Below are 19,669 nucleotides of genomic sequence, written 5' to 3'. Positions count from 1 at the left end.
TGTCTAAAAATAAGATCGTAGAGTGAAACGAAAACAGCGCTATCGTTGTTCTGCAACAAATACATGTAAATCTAATAAAACCGTACAAGTGAGTGTTGCAACAATTTACAACAAACAAGTTACAACAATTTACATCATCACCATCATCATATCAGCCGATGGACGTCCACTGCAGGACATAGGCCTTTTGTAGGGACTTCCAAACATCACGATACTGAGCCACCTGCATCCAGCGAATCCCTGCGACTCGCTTGACTCGCTAATAAGAAGGCTCAGAGTCACACAGCGGGCGATGGAACGAGCTATGTTAGGAGTATCTCTGCGTGATCGAATCAAAATGAGGAGATCCGCAGAAGAACCAAAGTCACCGACATAGATTTACATACTTTGATAATATTATTATGAACATAGTTTTTACATTAATAAAGGAGAAAGTTATAATATAACCAGTAATATCGTCTTTTACTACAAGTATAGGGAAAAGTTTAAAAACTATAAGTATTTTATTTACATCAATATGTTTTCAAGAATATCTTGAAATCAGTATATCCGAACGATGCTAAACTCAATTAAAGTATCATATTTGTCATTATCTTATTTGGGTTAATTTTTGGGGTTCCGAACCTCAAAATGAAAAAAAAAACGGAAGCTATATATAAATATAGGATCACTTTGTGATCCGTCAGTCTGTCTGTCAAGACCTTTTATTTCGGGATTCCATGGTATCAAGCTGAAAATCTTACTTAGAGCTGTGAAAAAATCGAACATCTAAGTTTACGTTAAAAACGATTCGGCTGCTTATTTAGCAAAAACGCGCATTTCGACACTCTCAAAGGATTCAATACTTTGTAATTTGGCAAGTAACATCGTTATATACCACAAGTATAAGAAAAAGTTTCTGAACTATACATATGTAATTAAAACTTAAAATTCAGGGGGTCTGAAATTCGAAAAAAGCTCAGCAAAAACTGGGCAATACGATTTCTAAATCAAAACTATTTATAATGATCCTATGTACAGAGCTCTCAGTGAGTCCGATTCGCACTTGTCAGGTTTTTGTTTCGTTAAACATTTATCTACAAACAAAACGTATATATACATAATATTTTGTTTATCATGGTATATAACGACGAAATGTAATTCAAATTATCTACAAAACAAACACAATCAAAAAAATAATAATTATATATTAAATGTTGATATTGGAATATTAATTTTACTAATATAATACGGTTGCTTACTTAAAATAATCCTTAAATTGGTAAGATTTACAATGTTGATTCTATTATAATGAAATCTGGAACGTGGAATTTTACAAAATGAAAGTTTACTTAAAAATTAATTTAAAGAATAGGTACATAGACTTAGAGGTGCATATTTACAGCTTTATGAGCACAGGAAAGCGCATAAATGTGTAACTAAAAGCAACGAACAAAACTATGATTAAACATTTCCTCTCGGCTCAAACATGTAACACTGAAAATAACTGCTGCCCATGGCACCGGTAAATTTTGGTGCGTAATTGTAAATCAAATAGGCGTTTTCTTCGGCTGCATTGGCGAAAAAGTGCTGACTCTTCCGACACTCGTTGACGAAGAAATCCACGAAGTAACGGTTTGTTCTCACAGCAACGAACGAGTGTGTGTAATGCTTTGATGATTTCCAGTCGAATGAAGCCTTCTCGGGATGGAATTGAACTCCGTAGAATGGGTACCTGGAATCACATCACACTAATATTATAAAGGCGAAAGTTTGTGTAAAGTATCTAAGTATGTTTGTTCCTCCTTTACGCTGCGGTTACTGAAGCGATTTGGCTGAAAGGAGTCCAAAATTGTATGGAGCCCAGGATCAGCCATTGTACCCTAGCGGAAATAAAAGAAGATATTTTTTTTAACTAGTTTTGATTATACAAATCTACAAATTTACTTTAATTCTTTCGAAATAATATTTTTTATCTCCCAAGAAATGCAACATTATTAACACGTTCAGTGCGGCATCGGGTTGAAAATACCTGATGCATAACTCTTTTAAAGTGCGGGCGCATAAATCTATTACTTTCTCACGGGACGGGATAGATAAAACCTCGAATTTTTGCAGTGGGAAAGAGACGAATATATTCATTAGTCTTATTTCATCAAATTCTAGCCATAGAAACGATAAAAGTCTATCGGGTCGTTAAGACCTGATACGGCCTGCAAGGAAATTTTATCCTCTAGGTGCGTTTGGCAGGTGTTAAAGACCCGATGCCCGATGACCTGATATCCGCACCTGAATTGCATGTCAGTACGTTAGTGTTGTGCTTGGTTACAGCGCGTGGATAATAATTACGTTAACCTACCCTGGTGACGAAAGGGATCTATCAATTGACTAAAGGGAGTGAAATGAAGCGTTCAAGGAGAATGTTGCTAATGTGTCCCAGTGAAAGTGAACGAGCTGAAAAACCCTCTGAAGAAAAGGGTGCGAAATCACCAGAACACTGGCGGAAAATTTTAGTACGTCAGAACGTGGGTCCTTCAATTTTCGTTAGTCCATCAACTAGACATACCAACGACCAAATGTCCTCTTACTATACTACTCTAAAAAAAGGCCTCAAATGCTATAGGAAAGTGATGATGGAGATGATTTTCGGGATCGCTTTCGTAAATGCATGGATCGTTTATAATATAAACAACGAGACTAAAATTAGCAAGCTTGACTTTACAGAAAAAGTTATAGAAAAACTTATAAGTCCTGTTACAGCACATGCTAACACTCAATCAGACATGCAATCATCTCATCGCTTAGAAAAAGCAAATAAAAAGCGAAACTGCGTTGGATGCTACAACACACTGCGAAAAACACTAAGTAGCAAAGAGGCTGCGAAAAAAGTAAAAAAAGTCATGACCTCAAAAAACGTACTGCCAGGCTTGTTATAATGAAGCACATTTGATGTTTAAAAATAAAATAAATAAATAATTGATTTACTATCTATCGATGTTTTACTGACAACACTAGAATTTTATCGACATAATTATCCTTCTGTGCTGATATCGGGTGTTTACGACCCTAAACTTTGTATTGGTTTTTTAAATATGCAAGAAGATCTGAATATTAGGACTAATGTAATTTTTGATTGTAAATATTCAATCTAAACACATATCAGGCACATATTCAATGTAAAGTCCAATAATTTCAGATATTTTTTACTTTAAAGGTAAAATACTGAAAAGGTCGCTTAAACCCGATAACGCACATCAGCAAAGTTTATCATAGGGCCCATTAGACCCTATACAGCACTTTTTAGAAGTAAGAGCAGTAGTCTAACGCACTGAACGTGTTAAGGGTAATAATGGCGGATAGACGTTTTCAATGCAGTAATCGAGTTGACGTTTGCTGTCAATTGTCATGTCATAGTTGCTCTATGGGCGCCATCTTGATATAACTCAAAATTTTGGGTTTTTATTTTATTTAGTTAGATTTATTCACTTTAATAAATTTTAATGAAATCCTTGTATTTTTTAAATTTTAATGATACGGGGTACAAGAGTGGACCTGAAATGGACCATCTCCTTTGGAATGGATATAGATTTTACTCTGGATTAACATATAGGCTACTTTTCATTACGGAAAATGGTCCAAGGTTTTGGAAAACTCAATTCCACGCGGACGAAGTTGCGGGCGTCCGCCGTCTGCTAGTAATAAAATAAATTCAATCCTTCAGTTGTAAATTTCGTTTCGTTACAAATTCATATGAACTATATCAAGCAATGATATCTCATATCAGAAACGTAGACTTTCTCAACCTACGTTTTAGTATACTTAACTGATTTTGTAAAGTGTTAGGTAGTTTTAGTTATTTGATAATTTCCATTCGAATGAAGTCTTCTCTAGATGGAACTGCCCAAGTGGCAAGTCGATTCTCTTTCTACAATCGCTAACGCTTCGAAAACTAGAAAGATGTATGGTTTCGGACCCTAGCCCTCATTTGAACTTAGTCTTACGAACAGTGTTGCATTTTCAACTTTGGGCGATGAAAATAGACCTTCATTTAACTTCATATATTTGAACGCGTTTTAACTTCCGTCAAAAAAACTCTCATGCGAATGAGGGTTTATTCCATTTAGTACTCGAAATGAATATTGTTTATATAAAATTATTAATATATATAATATAGTCTATTGCCTCGTTTTTTGACTCTCTCTCTCTCATGTTACATCGCCGACCTGTCAGTAACGCAATCCCTGAGCGGCCGGACTTTAATTGTATAAGTAAAAAAATAAATTAAATAAAATATTAATAAAAAAGAACAGCTCACCTTTTATGTTCGATACTCGCAATGAATCTGACGCCATATTCATCATTGCTGTAAGAAGTTGGGCGCCAGTATTTAGTCAGATTATGATACTTCAGGCTCTGAAATGATAGTTTAATAGATTATAGTGACAAAACATCCAAAATCATTTTGTAAAATATTTTTTATTATTATTAGCTATATTTCATAATCCAACATGAAACTCGGCCTTTCCACCATTCCCTTGTTATTAAGGAATTCATCAATCGTAACCTAACCTAACCTCGAATTAATTCTACTAATATTATAAACGAGAAAGTTTGTATGTATGTATGCTTGTTTGGATGTTTGTTTATCTTTGACATCGCTACTTCTGAAGCGATTTGGCTGAAATTTGAAATGGAAATAGATTTTACTCTGGATTAACACATGGGCTATGGTTCCCGCGTGATTTGTAAAAGCTGAATCCCTCACGGACGGGCGTCCTCAAGTAAACAATATACATGTACAGACATGTATCATCTGAAAGATTTTGAGATCCATTAACATAATATAAATATATTCACATATCCATACGAATACAACATTATATCGTTTATACCATTATAATCACTAAAAGTAAATCACACTTGGTGACTAAAAAATACTTTGTGATTAAAAAATACTGTTTTGGTTATTAAAGTTTTTCGTCGTGCACTGTAAATCTTTAAGTATTCTCTAGGTTGGCGGCAAAGCCCAAAAAAGTGCTTTATTATATGACCCTACCTACTCTCTACGTACAGAGTAAAATTTTACATTCTTAATTTAACATTCTACACTACATGTAATAAAACATTTAAACAACAACAATGAATGTACCTAAATTTCTAACTTTCAAAGCAAATATTTTTCTTTTTACTTCTACTCATGTCACATCTCAGGTTGATTTAAATATTTTGATCTGAAATTTATAACGAAATATTTCAAGTATTCTGTGGCGAATGAGATGTGGTAAACTAATATTAATAACAAAACAAAATCGTGATATCGATTTACAATAAATATACTTACTTCATCAACTATACAAAACCCATGCGAATTTACTGTGACGTCCTTGTTCTTCAAAATACGAATAATATCTTTTGGTGCTTCGTGAAACATTCTGCTTTTGCGAAAATCTGCAACATTAAAACCTTGATTTTCGTTTTCTTTTAAGTTATTTAACTAATTTCAATAAAACTAACATTTCGAGAGAATTCGTGCTAAATTCGTCTAAGAGTGACAACAACTATTTTTTTTGAAAAAGTATCAAAATGAAAATGCAAAAATATTTGTAAGTCCTTGATTATTTATTAACGAGATTACCGCCATGCAGAATATTAAATCAATTCAATTTATCATTCCGATAGTCGTTTTAGTTAATAGTCCTAATAATTGTCTCATCTTCTTTTTAAATTGACGTCTGTTGGATCAGAAGATGGTTACAGAATAGGGATGATGACAGTTTTTTTAAATTGTATATAAATTAAGAGTACGCTAATAGTAAAGCAATTTTGTAAAGTAACAAGGTATCTGCGATCATTACTTTCGGAGCTACAGGGTTTTAAAGGGTCAGATTTGCGGCGCTGCCGCGGATCCGCCCCATACAAAATGGTACGAACTTATGACGTCGTAGGCAATTAATGATCGTTAGATTTGTATGGGCGATTAAACAAAATTACTAATATCTTTGTTATTTCTGCATTTATGTTTATAGTTTAAATATTAAAAAATGTCACATTTAATGTAAGGAAGCTAAAACTGTATGAATTTTCATCTAATTACGATAAAATATTTTTAGTAGATTTTGAAATTTTATAATCTTATTTATTTTTCAAATATCCAGTCAATCTTTGCTTTTTATGTATAAATTAGTTAACATTGACCTTATTTACTCGAATGTATCATAAAAACCAATATATTCAAACCTAGTCATCATCCCCATTATATAGATTTTTGATGTGGCGGGTATATCCTGGCGTACGTTGGAGAACCCGTTTTTGTTTCTAATAACTTGAAAGAAGATTTAGGTAAACTTTTAAAATTGTAATATTTTTCTTAACTTAAGTAAGCTAAGCTATGTCATAACAGTCAAGCCAGCCATTTCAAACAAACCTTTTCCTGTGGTCTGAGATAATTTTTAAAACAGCCCCTCGCCCGCGAGCGTGTCAAAAACGTTTTTAATCAACAAGTTCATATTACGTAAATATACATTCGCATATCACGAAAACGATTCTTTCTTTGAGATTTTCAGTTGGTTTACTATAAGCCCCCACTCGCACGAGCACTTTTAACTGACATTAAAAAAGCGTTTAAAAAGAACAAATGCATTCCCAAGTTATTGTTCCCACGTCAGCGTTTTAAAAACGCGACGCTTTTTATCGAGCTGTGTTGCATTTTAAATATTGGATATTGGATATAGCACTTTAACTTCATACTATGTTTGAACGCTTTTTAAACGGCTGATAAAAAACGCTCGTATTAATGGGAGCGTAATGATAAAGTTAGGCGGCCCGCCCTGTCCCACTGGTTTTTGAGACATTTTGAGTTTCACATGGCTGAGTTAAGAGATAATATATTATTGCTGCGTTACATAACTTACCCTGCGTAAAATTAAGCGGCAAGTTTTCATACGAGCGACATTTGATTCGAATCGCTTCTGGTCCTCTGCCCGATGTAAGTACGACGAGGAATTGAAATCCTAAACAAGTCCCGAAAATGGGGAAGTAATCACCAGCGTCGTTCAGTTCTTGTGCCAGTTCATAGATGTGTTTGGCGGCGTCGGCATAGCCGTTGGTATTGTTGAATTTCGAAACACCACCCGGGAAGATAACTCTATAAGGAAAATACTACAAGCATTATACATAGTAACTTAATAGTGAATTATTTTGGAACACATTTTGTGGTGATTTTGTATTGGCACGTAACGTATAAAAATAAAATTAATTTCCAGTACATAAATACAATTTAGTGGAATTACCTACTTTTAAAAAAAAAATGTATGTAGCTATTTTTATGGTATTCAATAAAAAAAACTATATTTTACTGGAAACCCCTCAGGTAAAGGCCTCCTCCAAAGATTTCCATTCTTCTCGGTCTTTAGCGATTTGTAGCCATTGTGGGCCTGCAATTTTTTTAACGTAACGTAACGTAACGTATATTTTTGTATAAAATCAGGCAGACAGGGCAAAATAAGCACGCCCGATATACCCAGGGTAACAAGACATAAAATAGTATAAATATTGTGATTCATTAGTGTTGTAAATGTTATCTAATTAGAATACTTTAAGTAAATAATAAAGTAATTATTGGTTTTACCCATTAATCTTTCGTAATATATTTCTGTAGTAGGAACGATCTCTGCCGATTCTGAAATAGACAAAATAATTGTTTAGAAGTTTTTATTATTACAGTAATCAATACACTGTGGCCTATTTATATTACTTTAAAAGTTATCTATCAAAACTTTTATTTTAATAATAAATAATGTTAAATGAACAGGAGTTCAGTCCTCCAGGAATTAGTAAATTGAGAAAAAAATTTAGAAGCCTATAATTATATATATATTTTTTTTTATTCTTTACAAGTTAGCCCTTGACTACAATCTCACCTGATGGTAAGTGATAATGCAGTCTAAGATGGAAACTTGTTAGAAGGAGGATGAAAATCCACACTCCTTTCGGTTTCTATAAATCTCTCATTATTTAAACTCTTTGTCAAACAATATCCTAATCTATGTATCTAAGATCCTATTTGTGTATCTAACATAACCTTTAATATAGAACCTATCTATATCAATATGAACAACAATTCACCAGTCTCGAAGAGTGAAATGGTAATTAAAAAAAGGCAAATTTTTCAGGAAAAGCAAAAAACCCATTTTTCATACTATTTAGTGGTCTATAGATGTCCACTATGATAATATATTCGTATATTCTATAAGGATCTTACTATAACCAAAATAAAATTAATAAAATCTTTTTAACAAAAAAATTGAACCGACTTCAAAATCACAAAAATAAACTAAAAAAAAAACTTTTATTTTTCTGTTTTAGTGTGTCCTAGCATTTAATTTTCATAAAAATCAGTTCAGTAATTTTGTGTTAAAACAACAAGTAAGTATGTAACAAAATGAAAAAAAAACACTCGTCGAATTGAGAACCTCCTCCTTTTTTTGATGTAGGTTAAAATGATCAAGTACAACGAAAGTTCACACCGACTTTCTCGCGGACAAAGTTGCGGGCGTCCGCTAGTTTAAATATAAATGACAGCCTAGTCGAAATACTTGACCAGCTGGAGGAGGATAAAGTGACGAAGTTCTACACGATAGCAGGAATGGCCACCAACAGAAGCCGGTGAGAGGTATGGACCCGCAGGAGGTTGAGATCTTACCATGATCTTCTGTAACTGCAGAGAGAGAGAGAGAGAGTCAAAATACTTACAGAATCGGGACAACTCTTGCGCCGGATTTCTCAACATCTTTCACAAACGAGGCCGATATGTAACTCGTATAGTTTTCTTTAGGAAACATTGAGTGTACACGCAACGATAGTTCTTGCGATAAGATACCAACGATCGGGCGCTCGTTGAGGACGTCTCCTTGTACTACAGCAAAAGCTTCACAGTGATAAAAGTACGCAGCAATCACCAGTAGTGACCCAATCGCCATGGTTTATATTAAAATACCTGTCAAATTAAAGATATTGTGGTACCCATTCCTAACCATTGAGTTACTATTTACTACATAGCAGTAGTGAAAACTGAAATTTTGTAATTGGTAACCCGATCATCAGTGGCGTGCAATTCATAGATGCAAAAATGCACTGCCTACCCTAAAGACTCAATACAAACCTACGCTGGACCGCAGAATTCATAGTTGGACATGAAATTTTCCAATTTTTACTTACAGTGCACACAGTTTTTAAAAACCTTATGAACGCCACTGAAGATCATGTGTTTTTTTAATCATACGCGCAGGCGTTTTTTGTAAACATTGCAGAAATGCTGTAGTAATATTTATATACCTATTTGGAGCGTATTAAATAAATTATAATTAAGGATATGTACGAGCATATAATATGGTTTTTAAAAAGGTAATCCGCAAGGAATCGGGTTGTTGAGAGTCCTCGCTGCTGCACATAGATATATACATATAGTAACTCAATGTTCCTAGCACACTATAAAACATTAGATTAGAAAAACAGTAGTTATAATTAAAAAAATGAGGCTAAAACTTAAAAAAAATATGCAAGCATATAAAATATAACAATATTTGGCGATATAGCAACGACAAACAAACAGGCTTGCCTTTTTTAAATTGCTTGTATTAATCAACATCATCATCATCATTGTCAACCCATATTCGGCTCACTGCTGAGCTCGAGTCTCTTCTCAGAATGAGAGGGGTTAGGCCAATAGTCCACCACGCTGGCCCAATGCAGATTGGCAGAATTCACACACGCAGAGAATTAAGAAAATTCTCAGGTATGCAGGATGTTTTTCCTTCACCGTTTGAGACTCGTGTTATTTAATTTCATAAAATGAACATAACTGAAAAACTTTCCATGCGTGCGTTTTCCGGATGAAAAATTCCGGATTCGGATTCGAATCTACACCGTCCGGAATTGGAGGCAGAGGTCATATCCACATAAAAGGACTGGTAAACAAAAGGTCACAAGGTACTCACGAGTTATATTCTTCAGAGATTCTACACTTTACATATGTATAATTACAATATAAAGTAAAATAAGTGCACGTGATATAAGGAAAATGTATTAAAAATGACCTATCTGTGTTTCAGTCTGTAACTGTACAGTGGTTTTAGTAAGACTAAGTCTAAAATTACTCGTAAAACACGTAATAAGTCTAAAAATAAAATTTTAGAATGAAACGGCATGATAGTGCCATCAATGTTATGCTAGAAGTAGATAAATCTAAAAAATTCTACTGAAATGTTAATCATATTATAAAATGAAAAACATTATTATATTTTTAAAAGCATTAAACTGACAGAAAATCAAGTTAGTGTGATAATTATGTTAATTCATAGTTAATTAATAATATTAGAATCAAGTGGAAGATATACGTCGTCACTAAATTATCTAAAACGAATTGAAACAAAAATATACTATAAATTCAAAAGTAGGGTGACCAAGTGTTATAATATTTCTTTCAAAATTATTTCTATCTCAAATTATTTTTTCAGTACTTAATGAGAGTTTTAAGATTTGATTTATTTTTAAGGAAGGTAGGGATTAGAATGTCATTGAATTATGATACCATTTTTTTGTTTGTATCGAAAAATTATAAATAAATATATTTTTTTTAATAATAATTATATCATTATAACGAGCGGAATAAAAACTCTTATAAAAATGTATGACATCAATGTTTCCCATACTAATTGGTATCTCCTCATCGTGAATGCCGATGATGCTGGCAAAAATATACCCAATCCGGCAGGTACTGTATGTTCGAAACAAGAAAAAAATTTAACGTGTTGTGTATAAGCCGAAATGTAAATGAATATCTGGACATTATCACATTCTGATAATAAATGAATTTGAATTTGAACTGTCTCCTTGTTTCACTGCTTACTTCGTACAGTAGTAGATTCGGATAACTTTGGCTAGTTTCCACTAGCCGAAGTTATCTTAGACTTCGGTGGTGGCTAGTTGCCACCCGGCAAAGACGTACCGCGTCCTGGCTTATTTTATTGAACTTTTATTTCGTCCGAGAAGAAATCATCAGCAATAGCAACCGATAGACAACCACGCCTGGATATACGCCTCTTGCATACTTCCAACCACAACGGTCTAGATGCACCACCGTCCAGAGGCTCCCTGCATCCCGCTTGATGTCTTCATTCGCCATAGTGGGAGGTCGACCAACACTGCGCTTTACGATGCAGGGCAGGGCAGGCAGCACCATTCCAGTACCTTGGGACCCCAACCTCAATCGGCTCTTTGAACTCTATGCCCTGCCCATTGCCGCTTCAGTTTCGCTGAGCTATGTCAATGACATTAGTTCTTCTACGGATATCCTCATTTCTGATTCGATCACGCAAAGAAACTCCAAGCATAGCTCGCTCCATCGCCCGCTGACTGACTTTGAGCCTTATTATGAGGCCTATAGTTAGCTACCCAGTCATGAATCCGTAAGTCATCGCTGGCAACGCACTGTTTGAAGACTTTGTCTTCAGGCACTGAGGAATTTTGGACGTAAAGATGTCATCAGTAATTGTTACAGAGATTCAAACATTATCTAATCTCCCTTATACAACCCGCAGTGGACTAGACTGATGAGCTTAATCTCCATATCCCTTAAGAAGGGAGGTCCCTGTCAGAGGAAAATAATAATATACTGATGAAAATTAAAATCGGTGAACGTCCGTTCAGATTAATTAAATTTCGAATTACAAACATCCATCGCGTTTAATATTAATTAAATATATAGACGAATTAATCACGCTAAAAGCTAAGAAAACGAAAATCAAGGACAATCCCAAAAATCAGCAAAAAAAATGTGTTTTTCTTCTTTTTAAATCCTTTAATTTCCACAGGTTCAGTGAAATAGGTCACTCATTTATATTCCCGAAACAGTTTTTATACCGATGCTCTTGTCCAATTAGAGGGCCGCTCCATCAATCACGACATTGACGGGGGCTGTTTAAAAAGTTAACTGGGGATTTGGGAAAACTCTAATTTATTGATACTTGCGAATGAAGGATTAACCGGCATTCCCTCTTTCACTGAAGCCATAAATCACGTTTCTATTTTTAAATTAGGCCTTCCATAACGAAATCTAAGTAGTTATAGACTCCGTGTTGGGATATTCTCTAACTTTAACATCATTATTAATAATAATAATATGTTGCCGACCGACTTTTCGGTCACGGCGGCTAATCTTATGGTGAGATTAACCAATTACGCAGGAGATATTATAGTGCACAAGTGTGTGCGCAAGCACAGGTGCACTTTCTCTTCCCTCACTCTCGAAATCCGATGGGACACGGCAGACCGACATGACCGGTGAGAGACCAGGCGCAGGACCGACAGCTTTACGTGTTTTCACGTATTCACGTATAACTTCCCCTTAATATTTGACTTTTTATATAATTTAATTTTCGAACCCTTATTATTACAGTGTACAGTGCTTCGTTGATCTTATTCTCTTTATAACGAGAAATTCTGCTATTTTACGTTACAGAGGGCACAGTACATATTTAATAGCTCTACTAAATTATGTTCAGTCAAATGTATATTTTCACTGTATATAATTACAGGCTTGGTGTAACACGGTTAGAGCGCTTGTGTACTGCATCGGATATAAATCCGATGTAATACGAATTAGCTGAACTATGAGGACTAAAATCCTAAAAAAAGTAAATACTGTAAAAATATTTTAGCAACAAAACAACAATTTCTAATTATAAATTATTAAGAGTGGGTAACATTCTCCTTAATTCTAATTAACTTGGTTTTAATAATAATATTTAGGGCCCTAATTATACAAATAATATTTACCATGTTCTGCCACAAAAGTGCAAAAATATAATTATGATTTCATGACATTTTAAGTAACAACCCGGAGTTCGGAAGTGACGTTACACTTTTGTGCCTCGGAGTGTAAGTTGTTGCCTATCATTATCATTAACTGTGATAACAAACGAAACAAGTCAAAAATTATCATATTAACTAACATACCCGCATTGCAAACTTATGTCTCAACTCCGAATAGGGTAGTTGACTCATTTAATATAAACAATATTAATTTCGCATAGTACATGGAAGGGACTGTACTATAACGGATTTGTTATAGTGATGTCAGAGTCAGACCATCATGGCGGACAGGCGTTTTGGCTCGTATTGTCAAAAATATATTTAAAATCTAAAATTTTCATGTAATTACGTCTCAAAAAATATGATTTCTTTTTATTATGATAATGAACTTATTTAAGACCATTTAAAAAAAGTGTCTACTATTCGTCTCTCCTATGGAAGCTTGTGTCCAGTTGAAAGGTCACTAAAACAAAATATGATTATTGGATAGAAGCATAGGTTACTTTGCGGAAGTTCATCATGATTATTTAATGATTTATTTATTTTGCTAGATATTGACTCTACAACGCAATTACACGTTGTAGAGTCAACATCTCCTGAGGATGCTCCGGTTTCGGGGTGAAACGTACGTAGAAAGTATTTTGTCGGACCTGGGTAACGTTGTCGCATGGGTTCGTCGGCTTTTCGCGGAGAATAGCAATATAAATAAATCATTATATAAATATGATGATGATGATGACTCAAAAATATTTAATATTTGCATGGATGCCATCTTTTGTCGGATTCGCATCGAAAGCAGAGCACAAGCACTCATAGGCGGGTTCGGAACGCCTTACATGAATATGGAGAGCCGCGGTTGTCGCTCTATGTTAATATGCATGAACTGCTAACTTACTAATTCACTACACAACTATGGCGCCATGGGAATTCACTTACAGCGCCGCCAGCCGCGCTCAGTTTACTTTACCATTTGCCTGTTGACAGTGAAACAGTCTACGAGCACAACGACGAACAATGCGCGCTTTGTCGATCGCTATGAAAGCCTCCGGATGAATGGCGCCCAGTTCGCAGCTCGTATCTATTGAAAAACTTTGTCTTTGATTCACTGATGTACTGCCTTCATGCTCTGATTTTTATAGTGTCCGCTGTAGCTTGGCAAGTTCGTTCGTAACACTCCCGATGGTCAGCGCGGGCTGTAGGGCGTGTAGCGATGAATGAAAAACCCACGCATGATTTCACACCCGCGCAGTCTTTCCCGTCAACTTTCGCTCGAGAACCAACGCCATGTTGTGCTGCTGCGAATTCTGACGTTTCTCAATGTTTCCATATAAAAAATAGTTTCCATAAAAAAACATTACAACTACGACAAATATAAATAAAACAAATTGTTGTTTGGATTCTATAGATGAAATCTATTAGAGGCTTGAGGTTTTTCTTTTCTTCTTTTGTTAGTGCTATAAAAATTAAACACACTTTTTCCTTTTATCATCCATTCTGTGAATATTGAAAATATTAACCATCATATAATATAGTAGGCATCTACGATATCAGCTTAATAATAAGGTATTAAGCCTTATAAATAAAGGATAAGACATCTCGTCTTAAAAAAATTAAAATTCTTGATGGAAAATTACATGAATTCGTAATAAAACTGTATTAAATTACATTATTGCCTTCACTAATGTTTAGCAATATTCGTTATAAACCCATATTCGGCTCACTGCTGAGCTCGAGTCTCCTCTCAGAATGAGAGGGGTTAGGCCAATTTAGTCCACAACGCTGGCTCAATGCGGATTGGCAGACTTCACACACGCAGAGAATTAAGAAAATTCTCTGGTATGCAGGTTTCCTCACGATGTTTTCCTACACTGTTTGAGACACGTGATATTTAATTTCTTAAAATGCACACAACTGAAAAGATCAAAGTGCATGCCCCGGACCAGATTTACAACCTCCGGAATCGGAGGCAGAGGTCATATCATATCGCTGTGGCATTGTGCTGAGGTGGATACCTGTTTTGTCCACGACCAGATATTTGTATGTTCTGTTTGTTTATTTTATTTTATTTTATTACTCGTGTGTGGACAAATAAAGATATATTCTATTCTATTCTATATCACGGCTCCGTTTAGAAATATTAGTTAGCTTTATTATTTATTGAACAAATTACAGTGTTCTCTCTAGCAGTAGGCTCGCTATATTTTTTCTAAGAAAACTAGAAGCCGCTGGCTGTCAGCGAGCCAACAGTGGCTGTCACAAAGTTTAAATGAAATCTGGGCTATGTCTGTGTAATTACAAACAACCCGGCGTCATAAGGTCGGAGTCGGCGCCATCAAGCGTGTAATGGACTTTTCAAGTATTCGTAACTTGAAAAGTTTCAGTTCGGCCGACTTGGAACGTCACCGACAATGTGCTTAACGATGTTTTTAACTACTCCATTCATTCGCGATTGCAGGTTTAATTAATTTATTTGCATTCCTCTCGAGTGCTAAAACTCGTTGGAAAGGTTCGCTTTGATATTATTTCATGCTGTTATAGACTGATGAAATGTTATTAGTACTAGGTACGTTTAGGTTTTAAATTAAGAGCGTTATAATCGCCGAGATGCCTAAGGATATAAATCCATACTAATATTATAAATATTTTATTTATTATAACAGCCAGTGGGCATGACCTCTGCCTTCAATTAAGAGGGCGTAGATAGTAGGTTTAGCTATGTGCATTATAAGAAATTAAATATCACGTGTCTCATACGGTGAAGGAAAACCTTCATGAGGAATCCTGCATACCTGAGAATTTTCTTAATTTCTACCAGTGTACAGTCTGCCAATCCGCATTGGGCCAACGTGTATACAAAGTAGCCTACCCTCTTATTCTGAGAGAAGACTTATGCTCAACATTGAGCCAAATGTGGGTTGTTAATGATGGTGATGAATATTATAAATGGGAAAGTAAGTCTGTCTGTTACTTGTTCACGGCTGAATCACTAACCCGATTTGGATGAAATTTGATATGAAGATAAATTGTACCTTTACTTGTACATATGTTTTCAGTGCCTTAGGTCAGGTAACTTTTGACCTGGGAACAATCGTTGATTCAGGCGGAATTTAAAAATCGAAATTTTACGAAAACGGAGCGCGAGAACGCTTCCACCAATGTATCACAAGTGGCGTCCACTCCACTTTTGACGACATCCCTGGCGCAGTGGTATGCGCGCGTCGCGAAGCTGAAGTGGCAATAGACATCGGCTGTTAATGATGATGATGGGTGAAGGGTGATGGATGATGGTGATGATAATGATGATAATGATGATGATGATAATAATAAAAAAGAGGCCTAAACCTCCAGTATACCGTTAGACATAGGCTGACAATAGACATTGAGTAAATGAGTGAAATCTATAAATAGCAATATTTAAATACCTCAACGAAAAGCTAAAATCCAAGAGGGAAGATACAGTACTCGTATTGATCGCGTCTCATTATAGAAAAAATAAAACAATAAACAAAACCAACCAACGGCGGAGCGTGTCATTTTGCGAGGCTATCAAAATTCGCTCCTCTGTTATTAAGAAGCGCTCAAAGAACACAATTGCAGCGATAACGAAATGAGAGGGATCGGGGGATCTTTGTGCAATCAGCGCGATTTGTTCCCGGCGACGTGCGACGCCCGGACATTTCTTGACCGGGTAATTGTGATGACAGAATCGTAAGCTCTTTTAATACGTGCTAAGAATAGAAAGAAAGAAAGAAAGAAAAATGCGTTTATTTCTAAATTATGCCACACATCACCAATATCTCCAGCATACCAGGACATCCAGGACAATACCCTGCGATGTGTGGCATAACCCAGAAAAAGCCCCCAGCTCAGCATAATGCTACATTACCATTTGAATTTGGCCACGTAGCGCTGATTTTTAGTTGGAACCACAGATTGGGTAACGCCACGAACACAGCCAACACAACCTTATAATCTAAACTAATACCTACACTGATATTAAACTGAATAATAAAAATTTTAATAAAATATTTTAATAAATTAATTTTAATAAATATTTAGGGTAGGGGTAGGGTAGGGGTAGGGTAGGGTAGGGTAGGGATAGGGTAGGGTAGGGTAGGGGTAGGGTAGGGGTAGGGTAGGGTAGGGTAGGGATAGGGTAGGGTAGGGTAGGGGTAGGGCAGAGGTAGGGCAGGGGTAGGGCAAGGGTAGGGCAGGGGTACGGCAGGGGTAGGGCAGGGGTAGGGCAGGGGTAGGGCAGGGGTAGGGCAAGGGTAGGGCAGGGGTAGGGCAGGGGAGGGCAGGGGTAGGGCAGGGGTAGGGCAGGGGTAGGGCAGGGGTAGGGCAGGGGTAGGGCAGGGGTAGGGCAGGGGTAGGGCAGGGGTAGGGCAGGGGTAGGGCAGGGGTAGGGCAGGGGTAGGGCAGGGGTAGGGTAGGGGTAGGGTAGGGTAGGGGTAATTGAAAGTTTACATCGAGTTTCACGCGGACGAAGTCGTGGGTGTCCGCTAGTCGTTTCTAATTTAGACATACACTTTGTTTTTTTTTCTCTGTCTCATCATCGCCATCATTACAACTCATATTCGGCTCATTGTAGAGTACGAGTCTCCTCTCAAAATAAGAGGGGTTGGGCCACTAGTCTACCAGACACCTAGACTTCACACATCTAGACTTCACACACCTAGAGAATTAAAATATACTTAGGTACCTATGTAGGTTTCCTTACGATGTTTTCCTTCACACAACAAACTTCCTTCAAAACGCACACAACTGAAAGGTTGAAGGTGCATGCCCCTGTCTTTTTCTATCTATCTTTTATCTATTTCTCTTTTAATTTTCTTTGTCTGGATAAAATGATTTTCAGGATAGATATTAACCTCGGCAAGTAAATTGAAACAATATGGCGATTATCTGCGCAGATATCCAAACGAAAGGTATTAAACCACAGTGTTAACTCGTACTCCGTGATTGCGCAGTAAATTAAATATGTCAAACAATTGACGTACGCGTCTGTGACGTAGTCAAGGTGTTACTAAGGTAACTCGTCAACAGGTATGTCACTAACACCTAAAAATGTGTGTCTGAGCATACGAGTAGGTCAACTTATAGGCCGCGTACTATACACATTTAAGGGCTCATCATCATATCTGCCAATGGACGTCCACTGCAGGCCTTTTGTAGGGAATTGCAAACATCACGATAGTGAGCCACCTGCATCCAGCGATTCCCTGCGACTCGCTTGATGTCGTGAGTCCACCTGGTGGGGGGTCGGCCAGCACTGCGCTTATTAGTGCGGGGTCGCCATTCCAGCACTTTGGGACCCCAACGTCCATCGGCTCTTCGAACTATTTGCCCCGCCCTTTGCCACTTCAGCTTCGCAACTCGTTGAGCTATGTCGGTGACTTTGGTTCTTCTGCGGATCTCCTCATTTCTGATTCGATCACGCAGAGATACTCATAACATAGCTCGTTCCATCGCCCGCTGTGTGACTCTGAGCCTTCTTATGAGGCCCATAGTTAGCGACCAACTCTCGGAACTTGTTGTCATCACTGGCAACACGCAATGTTCGAAGACTTTTGTCTTTTAAGGGCTCACGCAAACGTAAACAGTTCATCCGCTCTTTCATTCTTTGTATGTGAATGAAATGCCGCTCTATTTTTTTAAAAAATCTATCCATCGATATCCCACTTCTATGGGATGAAATAAAAAAATATGTCCACTAGTACAATAGACCTACTAAAAACAGACCGGCGAAAAAAACTATAAAGGTTCCTTGTTGATTACGGAACCCTAAAGAACTTGTACATGTCAAAACAGACGCGAAAGACGAAGGTTGACGTGATTAAATATTGTAGAGCCGTGATAGCCCAGTGGATATGACCTCTGCCTCCGATTACGGAGGGTGTGGGTTCGAATCCGGTCCGGGGCATGCACCTCCAACTTTTCAGTTGTGTGCATTTTAAGAAATTAAATATCACGTGTCTCAATCGGTGAAGGAAAACATCGTGAGGAAACCTGCATACCAGAGAATTTCTTAATTCTCTGCGTATGTGAAGTCTGCCAATCCGCATTGGGCCAGCGTGGTGGACTATTGGCCTAACCCCTCTCATTCTGAGAGGAGACTTGAGCTCAGCAGTGAGCCGTATATGGGTTGATAACGAAATTAAATTAAGGTATTTACCTCTTGTATGTATAGATTTTTAACAGAAATGTGTATACCAATTTGACGATGAATTCATTTCATTTGTATTAAGTTGATTCACCCTAAACAAAAACGATAATCGTCCCGGATATGACAAGGAAATTGCTTCATTTACGTAACTTGCTTTTTTACTTGACATCCGTGCGTTTATGATGGGGAACGAACGAAAGTAAAACAGGTTATTTTCTGGAACACAAGTTAAAAAAAAATCAAATTTGGCTAAAATTTTGTATGAACTCTGTAAATAGCTTTGACTCTGCTCTTAACCCTATTTCAACTAGGTTAAGTAAAAGTACCCACCTACCTGAAAACACGGCAGGTTTTTAACAATTTTAAAGCTTGTATGTGTTTTCGTTTAATTGAAAACCGCATAAAATGTGTGGTGTTGCTTGCTGCAGCAGCAGCGTGGTTTCTGTAATAAAAAAATATTTCTTACCGAAAGTGGAATTCTATACTATAAACGTTATTTTTTTACGTTATTATTTTGTAATGTACTCGTTTAATGCCATGGGTAGCAGCGACTGGGTTACACCATCATCTTATGGTAGAGGAAACATCTCGAGCAGGTCCCAGGACCTTGTGACCTTGGGTTTAGGTTTAAAAGGATCCTTTTATAATGCATCA

The 19,669-nt window shown here is 36.6% G+C and overlaps 1 protein-coding gene across 1 annotated transcript; it reads right to left on the bottom strand.

Moving 5' to 3' along the window:
* Positions 1-117: 117 nt before the first annotated feature.
* Positions 118-10,106, bottom strand: LOC112044054 (gamma-glutamyl hydrolase A). Its single transcript, XM_052886170.1, has 7 exons — positions 9,975-10,106; positions 8,731-8,974; positions 7,607-7,657; positions 6,891-7,123; positions 5,321-5,427; positions 4,295-4,392; positions 118-1,714 (listed from the first exon to the last, which is right to left on the bottom strand). The coding sequence occupies exons 2-7, from the start codon at positions 8,955-8,957 to the stop codon at positions 1,444-1,446; spliced, it is 987 nt and encodes a 328-aa protein (XP_052742130.1). The 5' UTR covers positions 8,958-8,974; positions 9,975-10,106; the 3' UTR covers positions 118-1,443.
* Between the last annotated feature and the right edge of the window lie 9,563 nt (positions 10,107-19,669).

Source organism: Bicyclus anynana, chromosome 16 (genome assembly GCF_947172395.1).
Source record: "Bicyclus anynana chromosome 16, ilBicAnyn1.1, whole genome shotgun sequence".
NCBI lineage: Eukaryota > Metazoa > Arthropoda > Insecta > Lepidoptera > Nymphalidae > Bicyclus > Bicyclus anynana.
The sequence above is the reverse complement of the archived record's forward strand: the minus strand, read 5'-3'. Positions and strand labels throughout refer to the sequence as shown.

Coding starts and splice junctions, on each gene's coding strand:
- LOC112044054 (XM_052886170.1), bottom strand. CDS start 8,957: ATGGCGATTGGGTCACTACTGGTGATTGCTGCGTACTTTTATCACTGT. Junction 7,658..8,730: donor GCAAGAGTTGTCCCGATTCT/GTAAGTATTTTG, acceptor TGTCTATTTCAG/AATCGGCAGAGATCGTTCCT. Junction 4,393..5,320: donor GGTTTTGTATAGTTGATGAA/GTAAGTATATTT, acceptor CTATCATTTCAG/AGCCTGAAGTATCATAATCT.